The 9734-nt window shown below is 41.2% G+C and overlaps 2 protein-coding genes across 2 annotated transcripts; both read right to left on the bottom strand. All coding sequences in view use genetic code 12, as the record gives it.

The window, feature by feature from the left end:
* Positions 1 to 127: 127 nt before the first annotated feature.
* CTRG_03798 (beta strand repeat-containing protein) lies at positions 128 to 6931 on the bottom strand (the record flags this gene model as incomplete). The annotated part of the gene is made up of 1 exon (XM_002549455.1): positions 128 to 6931. The coding sequence occupies one exon, from the start codon at positions 6929 to 6931 to the stop codon at positions 128 to 130; it is 6804 nt and encodes a 2267-aa protein (XP_002549501.1).
* On the bottom strand, positions 6573 to 8255 carry CTRG_03797 (uncharacterized protein; the record flags this gene model as incomplete). Its single annotated transcript, XM_002549454.1, has 1 exon — positions 6573 to 8255. The coding sequence occupies one exon, from the start codon at positions 8253 to 8255 to the stop codon at positions 6573 to 6575; it is 1683 nt and encodes a 560-aa protein (XP_002549500.1).
* Between the last annotated feature and the right edge of the window lie 1479 nt (positions 8256 to 9734).

Below are 9734 nucleotides of genomic sequence, written 5' to 3'. Positions count from 1 at the left end.
CACCCACCAGTTGGTGTTAAGAACCCGTCGTTTGCCAGGTGTTGTGGGAGTCAATCACCAGTAGAATCCAGTGTTGTCCATTACCCAGTGTTGTTGAAGTCACCACCCGTTGGTGTTAGAACCGTCATTACCCGGTGTTGTGGGAGTCACCACCGTTATTGTTACCAGAGTCGTTCTCATCAGGGGTAGTTCCAGTTGGTTCACCGCCATTCATTTCTGTAGTGGTGACAGTAGTTAACACAGTTACAGTTTCAGGAATACCATCAGCTCCAGTTGTAGTAACGGTGGTAAACATGGTTACAGTGCTAGGTTCTTCAACAGCATTTTCATTAGTCGAGGTCTTGACATCAGAATAATCATCCTCAGAAGAAGTATTGGCAGTTGATGAGATGACAACATCTTCAGAAGATTTAGCCGTTGAGGTAGAAGCAATAGAATCAGCAATCGTTAATCCAGTAGATGAAGCACCAGTAGTTGAAGAAGTAAGATCACCATTGGCGTCAATTTCGGAGCTGACAGAAGATGAAGAAACTGATTGAACAGGGACTTCAGAACCATCAGTAACTGAAGTACCAACTGCACTTGCGGTATCTTCAGTTGTTCTGGTATCAAAATTAGTTTCAGAGCTAGCTGTTACTGCAGGTGGAGCTGGACCAGCTAAGGTATGTGGATAACTACTAGTATCAACACTTGATGAAGTGGATTCCTTGATTGACTCATTTTCATTGTTTGGAGTAATAATCGATGATGAAATGGCATCAGTTATTGATGTTGGAACATAGGTATTCAACTCTGGAGAGTCTGACGAAGCAGCACCATCAGCGACAGGAATAGAACTAGATGAATCACTTGTGTATGAATATTGTGGAACAGTGGAGTTAACGTAGTGTGGACGAGAAGAAGATGGTAAAACATCTGGATATAATGATACTGAACTGACAGAAATAGTCGAGAAGGTACTAGAAGTTTCTTCCAAGGAAGCAGTCAGCAGGGAAATACAAGTAGGACACTCTGAGGATGATTCAACAGCAGAAGAAGATTCAATAGCAGATGAAGCAGCAACTAAGGATTCAGCATCAAGAGTTAATGGATAATCTTCACTAGATGATTCAATAGCAGATGATGATTCAATAGCAGTTGAAGATTCAATAGCAGAAGATGATTCGATAGCAGATGAAGATTCAATAGCAGATGAAGATTCAATAGTAGTGGAAGCAGCAACTAAGGATTCAGCATCAAGAGTTAATGGATAATCTTCACTAGATGATTCAACAGCAGATGATGATTCAATAGCAGATGATGATTCCGCAGCAGTGGAAGCAGCAACTAAGGATTCAGCATCAAGAGTTAATGGATAATCTTCACTAGATGATTCAATAGCAGATGATGATTCAATAGCAGATGAAGATTCAATAGCAGAAGATGATTCGATAGCAGATGAAGATTCAATAGCAGATGAAGATTCAATAGCAGATGAAGATTCAATAGCAGATGAAGATTCAATAGCAGATGAAGATTCAATAGTAGATGAAGATTCCGCAGCAGTGGAAGCAGCAACTAAGGATTCAGCATCAAGAGTTAATGGATAATCTTCACTAGATGATTCAATAGCAGATGATGATTCAATAGCAGAAGATGATTCGATAGCAGATGAAGATTCAATAGCAGATGAAGATTCAATAGCAGATGAAGATTCAATAGCAGATGAAGATTCAATAGCAGATGAAGATTCAATAGTAGATGAAGATTCCGCAGCAGTGGAAGCAGCAACTAAGGATTCAGCATCAAGAGTTAATGGATAATCTTCACTAGATGATTCAATAGCAGATGATGATTCAATAGCAGATGATGATTCAATAGCAGAAGATGATTCGATAGCAGATGATGATTCAATAGCAGATGATGATTCAATAGCAGATGAAGATTCAATAGCAGATGAAGATTCAATAGCAGATGAAGATTCAATAGCAGATGAAGATTCAATAGCAGATGAAGATTCAATAGCAGATGAAGATTCAATAGCAGATGAAGATTCAATAGCAGATGAAGATTCAATAGCAGATGAAGATTCAATAGCAGTGGAAGCAGCAACTAAGGATTCAGCATCAAGAGTTAATGGATAATCTTCACTAGATGATTCAATAGCAGATGATGATTCAATAGCAGAAGATGATTCGATAGCAGATGAAGATTCAATAGCAGATGAAGATTCAATAGCAGATGGTTCAACAACAACAACAGTTTCAACAATTGCGCCGGATTCTATAACAGTGTAAGTAGTAGCAACTGAGCCTGGAATAGTGGTAGTAGTAGTTAAACCACCTTCAGGCACAGGTACACCAAAACCATCATCTTCATAATTAAACTCAGGTGGAAGCTTGCCGAAAAAATCATCCAAAGGCGCTTCATCATCTGGCAAAATACTTACCGAGACTTCAACCAGACTTTCCACACTACTGGTTTCCAAACTAGATAATGTGGTACTTGTGAACAAAGACTCCGAACTATAATCACCTTCAGAGGAGACAACTGGTTCAACAACATGAACAGTGTCGGTACCACCAACAGTATCGGTTTCAGTGTAGGTAGTAGCAGCAGAAACAGATCCGAACTCAGTAACAGTAAAAGTTGGGTTGACTGGTTCAATGACGTGAACAGTGTCGGTACCACCAAGTGAATCGGTTTCGGTGTAGGTAGTAGCAGCAGAAACAGATCCGAATTCAGTGACAGTAACAGTTGGGTTAACTGGTTCAATGACGTGAACAGTATCGGTACCACCAAGTGAATCAGTTTCGGTGTAGGTAGTAGCAGCAGAAACAGAGCCGAATTCAGTAACAGTGACAGTTGGGTTGACTGGTTCAATAACTAAAACAGTATCAGTCTCACCTGCTGGGTTGGTGAAAGTGGTAGTGGTAGCAGCAGAAACAGAGCCGAATTCAGTAACAGTGACAGTTGGGTTGACTGGTTCAATAACTAAAACAGTATCAGTCTCACCTGCTGGGTTGGTGAAAGTGGTAGTGGTAGCAGCAGAAACAGAGCCAAATTCAGTAACAGTGACAGTTGGGTTGACTGGTTCAATAACTAAAACAGTATCAGTCTCACCTGCTGGGTTGGTGAAAGTGGTAGTGGTAGCAGCAGAAACAGAGCCAAATTCAGTAACAGTAACAGTTGGGTTAACTGGTTCAATGACGTGAACAGTGTCGGTACCACCAAGTGAATCGGTTTCGGTGTAGGTAGTAGCAGCAGAAACAGAGCCGAATTCAGTGACAGTGACAGTTGGGTTGACTGGTTCAATGACGTGAACAGTATCGGTACCACCAAGTGAATCAGTTTCAGTGTAGGTAGTAGCAGCAGAAACAGAGCCGAATTCAGTGACAGTGACAGTTGGGTTGACTGGTTCAATGACGTGAACAGTATCGGTACCACCAAGTGAATCAGTTTCAGTGTAGGTAGTAGCAGCAGAAACAGATCCGAATTCAGTGACAGTGACAGTTGGGTTAACTGGTTCAATGACGTGAACAGTATCAGTTTCACCTGCTGGGTTGGTGAAAGTGGTAGTGGTAGCAGCAGAAACAGAGCCGAATTCAGTGACAGTGACAGTTGGGTTGACTGGTTCAATAACTAAAACAGTATCAGTTTCACCTGCTGGGTTGGTGAAAGTGGTAGTGGTAGCAGCAGAAACAGAGCCGAATTCAGTGACAGTGACAGTTGGGTTAACTGGTTCAATGACGTGAACAGTGTCGGTACCACCAAGTGAATCGGTTTCGGTGTAGGTAGTAGCAGCAGAAACAGAGCCGAATTCAGTGACAGTGACAGTTGGGTTGACTGGTTCAATAACTAAAACAGTATCAGTTTCACCTGCTGGGTTGGTGAAAGTGGTAGTGGTAGCAGCAGAAACAGAGCCGAATTCAGTGACAGTAACAGTTGGGTTGATTGGTTCAATAACTAAAACAGTATCAGTTTCACCTGCTGGGTTGGTGAAAGTGGTAGTGGTAGCAGCAGAAACAGAGCCGAATTCAGTGACAGTGACAGTTGGGTTAACTGGTTCAATAACTAAAACAGTATCAGTTTCACCTGCTGGGTTGGTGAAAGTGGTAGTGGTAGCAGCAGAAACAGAGCCGAATTCAGTGACAGTGACAGTTGGGTTGACTGGTTCAATAACTAAAACAGTATCAGTTTCACCTGCTGGGTTGGTGAAAGTGGTAGTGGTAGCAGCAGAAACAGAGCCGAATTCAGTGACAGTGACAGTTGGGTTAACTGGTTCAATAACTAAAACAGTATCAGTTTCACCTGCTGGGTTGGTGAAAGTGGTAGTGGTAGCAGCAGAAACAGAGCCGAATTCAGTAACAGTAACAGTTGGGTTAACTGGTTCAATGACGTGAACAGTATCGGTACCACCAAGTGAATCGGTTTCGGTGTAGGTAGTAGCAGCAGAAACAGAGCCGAATTCAGTGACAGTGACAGTTGGGTTGACTGGTTCAATAACTAAAACAGTATCAGTTTCACCTGCTGGGTTGGTGAAAGTGGTAGTGGTAGCAGCAGAAACAGAGCCGAATTCAGTAACAGTAACAGTTGGGTTAACTGGTTCAATGACGTGAACAGTATCGGTACCACCAAGTGAATCGGTTTCGGTGTAGGTAGTAGCAGCAGAAACAGAGCCGAATTCAGTGACAGTGACAGTTGGGTTGACTGGTTCAATAACTAAAACAGTATCAGTTTCACCTGCTGGGTTGGTGAAAGTGGTAGTGGTAGCAGCAGAAACAGAGCCGAATTCAGTGACAGTAACAGTTGGGTTGACTGGTTCAATGACGTGAACAGTATCGGTACCACCAAGTGAATCGGTTTCGGTGTAGGTAGTAGCAGCAGAAACAGAGCCGAATTCAGTGACAGTGACAGTTGGGTTGACTGGTTCAATGACGTGAACAGTGTCGGTACCACCAAGTGAATCGGTTTCGGTGTAGGTAGTAGCAGCAGAAACAGAGCCGAATTCAGTAACAGTAACAGTTGGGTTGACTGGTTCAATGACGTGAACAGTGTCGGTACCACCAAGTGAATCGGTTTCGGTGTAGGTAGTAGCAGCAGAAACAGAGCCGAATTCAGTAACAGTGACAGTTGGGTTGACTGGTTCAATAACTAAAACAGTATCAGTCTCACCTGCTGGGTTGGTGAAAGTGGTAGTGGTAGCAGCAGAAACAGAGCCAAATTCAGTAACAGTAACAGTTGGGTTAACTGGTTCAATGACGTGAACAGTATCGGTACCACCGTGAGTAGCAGTTTCAGTGTAGGTAGTAGCAGCTGAAACATCTTCGTATTCAGTGGTGGTGACAGTTGGGTTGATTGGTTCAATGACGTGAACAGTATCGGTACCACCGTGAGTAGCAGTTTCAGTGTAGGTAGTAGCAGCTGAAACATCTTCGTATTCAGTGGTGGTGACAGTTGGGTTAACTGGTTCAATGACGTGAACAGTGTCAGTACCACCGTGAGTAGCAGTTTCAGTGTAGGTAGTAGCAGCTGAAACATCTTCGTATTCAGTGGTGGTGACAGTTGGGTTGATTGGTTCAATGACGTGAACAGTATCGGTACCACCGTGAGTAGCAGTTTCAGTGTAGGTAGTAGCAGCTGAAACGTCTTCGTATTCAGTGGTAGTAACAGTTGGGTTGATTGGTTCAATGACGTGAACAGTATCGGTACCACCGTGAGTAGCAGTTTCAGTGTAGGTAGTAGCAGCTGAAACGTCTTCGTATTCAGTGGTGGTGACAGTTGGGTTGATTGGTTCAATGACGTGAACAGTGTCAGTACCACCGTGAGTAGCAGTTTCAGTGTAGGTAGTAGCAGCTGAAACATCTTCGTATTCAGTGGTGGTGACAGTTGGGTTGATTGGTTCAATGACGTGAACAGTATCGGTACCACCGTGAGTAGCAGTTTCAGTGTAGGTAGTAGCAGCTGAAACGTCTTCGTATTCAGTGGTGGTGACAGTTGGGTTGATTGGTTCAATGACGTGAACAGTATCGGTACCACCGTGAGTAGCAGTTTCAGTGTAGGTAGTAGCAGCTGAAACGTCTTCGTATTCAGTGGTGGTGACAGTTGGGTTGATTGGTTCAATGACGTGAACAGTGTCAGTACCACCGTGAGTAGCGGTTTCAGTGTAGGTAGTAGCAGCTGAAACATCTTCGTATTCAGTGGTAGTAACAGTTGGGTTGATTGGTTCAATGACGTGAACAGTATCAGTACCACCGTGAGTAGCGGTTTCAGTGTAGGTAGTAGCAGCTGAAACATCTTCGTATTCAGAGGTGGTAACAGTTGGGTTAACTGGTTCAATGACGTGAACAGTGTCAGTACCACCGTGAGTAGCAGTTTCAGTGTAGGTAGTAGCAGCTGAAACGTCTTCGTATTCAGTGGTGGTGACAGTTGGGTTGATTGGTTCAATGACGTGAACAGTGTCAGTACCACCGTGAGTAGCAGTTTCAGTGTAGGTAGTAGCAGCTGAAACATCTTCGTATTCAGTGGTGGTGACAGTTGGGTTGATTGGTTCAATGACGTGAACAGTATCGGTACCACCGTGAGTAGCAGTTTCAGTGTAGGTAGTAGCAGCTGAAACGTCTTCGTATTTCAGTGGTGGTGACAGTTGGGTTGATTGGTTCAATGACGTGAACAGTATCGGTACCACCGTGAGTAGCAGTTTCAGTGTAGGTAGTAGCAGCTGAAACGTCTTCGTATTCAGTGGTGGTGACAGTTGGGTTGATTGGTTCAATGACGTGAACAGTATCGGTACCACCGTGAGTAGCAGTTTCAGTGTAGGTAGTAGCAGCTGAAACGTCTTCGTATTCAGTGGTGGTGACAGTTGGGTTGATTGGTTCAATGACGTGAACAGTATCAGTACCACCGTGAGTAGCGGTTTCAGTGTAGGTAGTAGCTGCAGGAACATCATCATATTCAGTGGTGGTGACAGTTGGGTTAGGTCCAGGTGTTTCAATTACAACTGTATCAATTGAATCATCGGAAGCGGTGACAGTGTATGTTGTGGTACCTTCACCAGTCCAAGGTTTGTAAACCGTAGTGGTAGAATGGTATGGTTCATCAACAATGACAGTAGCAGTTCCACCGATAGTAGCAGTAATGGTGGAAAAAGAGGTTGTGACACCGAGGTATGAAGTAGTAACTGTTGTAGTTGGAATTGGTTCAATAACTTGAATTGTTTTGGTTTTGTCTTTGGTTTTATCAAATGGTAATGTTGTAACACCAGTAGTAGAACCAGTACCAGTAGTAGTAGCAACAACAATTTCCATACCTTCAGAATCTGCATCACCGTTAACATATCCGGACCAATTCAAACTTCGATTACTATTATATGATTTTCCATCGGCACAAACATATTTGAAAGTGTATGTCACCGCATATGTGGAAGTAGGTGTTTTAATATAGGCATCAATGAATGGACGTAAACCTTTTGGAATAGTACTAAAAGTTATGGAATAACTAGTGGTAGTACATTGAGTGGTGTATGAAAAGCTTTGCAGGTCCGTTGGAAAACCCCATGCATTCAATTGACTAGTAATACCAGCTTGAATATTGTTACAATCAATTGAATAACCGCTTGCTTTCGAAGAAAACCCAATAGTACCTGATTTATACCCATTGGAACACAATGGTGCAACCAACAAAGCATCAGTTTTACCAAGTGAAGGAATGAGTCTTGAAGATTCATAATCATCATTCAAAGTACCAGCACCTTCAAAATTTGCTGTAGTTGAGAATGATTTATCACCATCACTAAATGTAACAGTATTGTCACCTGTAGTAAAACACTTTGCATCAGTAGTATCGACATCACGACCAGAACCCCCAACATTAAAGGCAAGTGGAACAGTGATTGTACCATATGCATTGGTATTATCAGGAACACTCTGTGTCACAGTACAACTCAAACTAGAAAAAGTGGTAAAATGTTCCCCAGCATTGAAATTACAAGTAGCATAGGATTTACTACCCACAGTTAAATCAATAGAAGTTTCACTAGTAGTAAATTTAAAAACACATGGCATAATTAAGGTAAATGTATCACCGGCATTAGCATTGGAATCCAATGCCCAATTAACAGCAGCGTTCCATGTCGGAAATTGCGGTCCTCTGTATTTATACAGAGCTGCTTTCTCCCAAGTCAACGAATTAAAACTTTGGAAAACTCCAGTAAGTGTTTTTGACGTTGCTCGAGTGACTAAAAGGAGCAATGTAAACAATAACAGTACGAAATTCATATTTATTGTAGTTAATGGAGTTCTAGAAGAGAAAGGCAAAATTTACCTTAATCTTCCAGGATGGGGGATGTCGATTCATTTATATCTAATTTTTAGAATCCACATCTTTTTGTACATCTCTAGTAAAGGCGTGGTTCAAATGTATAAAAATAGGTATTCAATTTAGATTACGTTTATGGAACTAAGTGAACAATTTTAATCATCAGTTATTTCTGTTGCCGCACTAACCAGAAGAAAAAAAAAGCGTGTGAGTGAGAAAAAAAAAAGAAATCTTTAGAAAAAAAAATGCGAGATGCAAAATCCAAAAAAAAAAGCTGCACAACTAATTCTAGAAATTAAGCTATCAATTATCAGGACGGTAACAATGATGTCCACATTTCCAGCTTCATATTGCAACAGATTAATGGCCCCAAGATCTATTTGGTGAATAGCTGTGACTTTCTTTGATAATGGAATAATGTGGAATGGTATTATGATTGATGGTGAGCATTGGGTTCAACCTGAGGACATCCCCAAACCCTATAATTCGGTTCAAACCAGGATGAAATTCCGTTTTTGAGTGTTCCAAAAGACAAACACACACACACACACACACAAATGGGTTTGACACTTGGTGATATAGTGAGACAAAATACACTAAAACTAAAACATAAAAAAAAAAGAAATACATATACGTATCTTAAGTCGCTAGAGGGCTCCAGCGGTAATGGTTTTGACTATAAACAGCAATAATACTACATATTTTGCCCATTATACATGTATAGGCGAGCAATTTTCCTTTCAGAGTTCTTGCTCCCTTTTGTTCAATCTATGCGCTGCGAAACGAACGGTAAAATGAAATTGTCACAATCTCCACAATAAAAAAAATTTGTCTTTGTTCTAATAGAATAAAAACTTTTAGTACTTTTATACTATCGGTAGTGTCTTTGCTACTGGTTTTTAATTAATCTCATAATCTACAATTCTACCAATTGAGCTCAAAGAGGTTGGGTTGTTAGAAGCAACAATTATTATTTTATATCTTGAACCGAGATTCATGTAAGATTAAGATTGGCGATGGAAGTAAAATACGCCAATCGGCTAAAGAATAAACCTGAGGAATACTGGAAATGGTGTCTCTTGGACCAGTTTTCCTGTATATCGTGTAAATTATAATGAATCAATAAAACAAAGTGGAATTTGTTTTCCTTGTGTGATTTAATGTGGTACTTTCTTTTTTTTTCCTTGTCTCTTGCTATCCGTTTTAAACTGTGCGCACAATTTTGGTTTTGCAGCATTTAGGCAATTTTGGTCTTAGTGTTGTTTAATGTGCAGTATTGTGCTTTCAACAGTTCATTTTAGTTCATCAATATTGACTAAAATCACTTTTTTCAAAGAGCTCGGAAAGGCGTCTGTTGATATTTTTACGTGACTAACCATCATTCGCCGAATTTCAAGACTAGCGATTTCTAGTCACTTGTTGTGTGCAATTCGTTCAAA

Source organism: Candida tropicalis (genome assembly GCF_000006335.3).
Source record: "Candida tropicalis MYA-3404 genomic scaffold supercont3.5, whole genome shotgun sequence".
NCBI lineage: Eukaryota > Fungi > Ascomycota > Pichiomycetes > Serinales > Debaryomycetaceae > Candida > Candida tropicalis.
The sequence above is the reverse complement of the archived record's forward strand: the minus strand, read 5'-3'. Positions and strand labels throughout refer to the sequence as shown.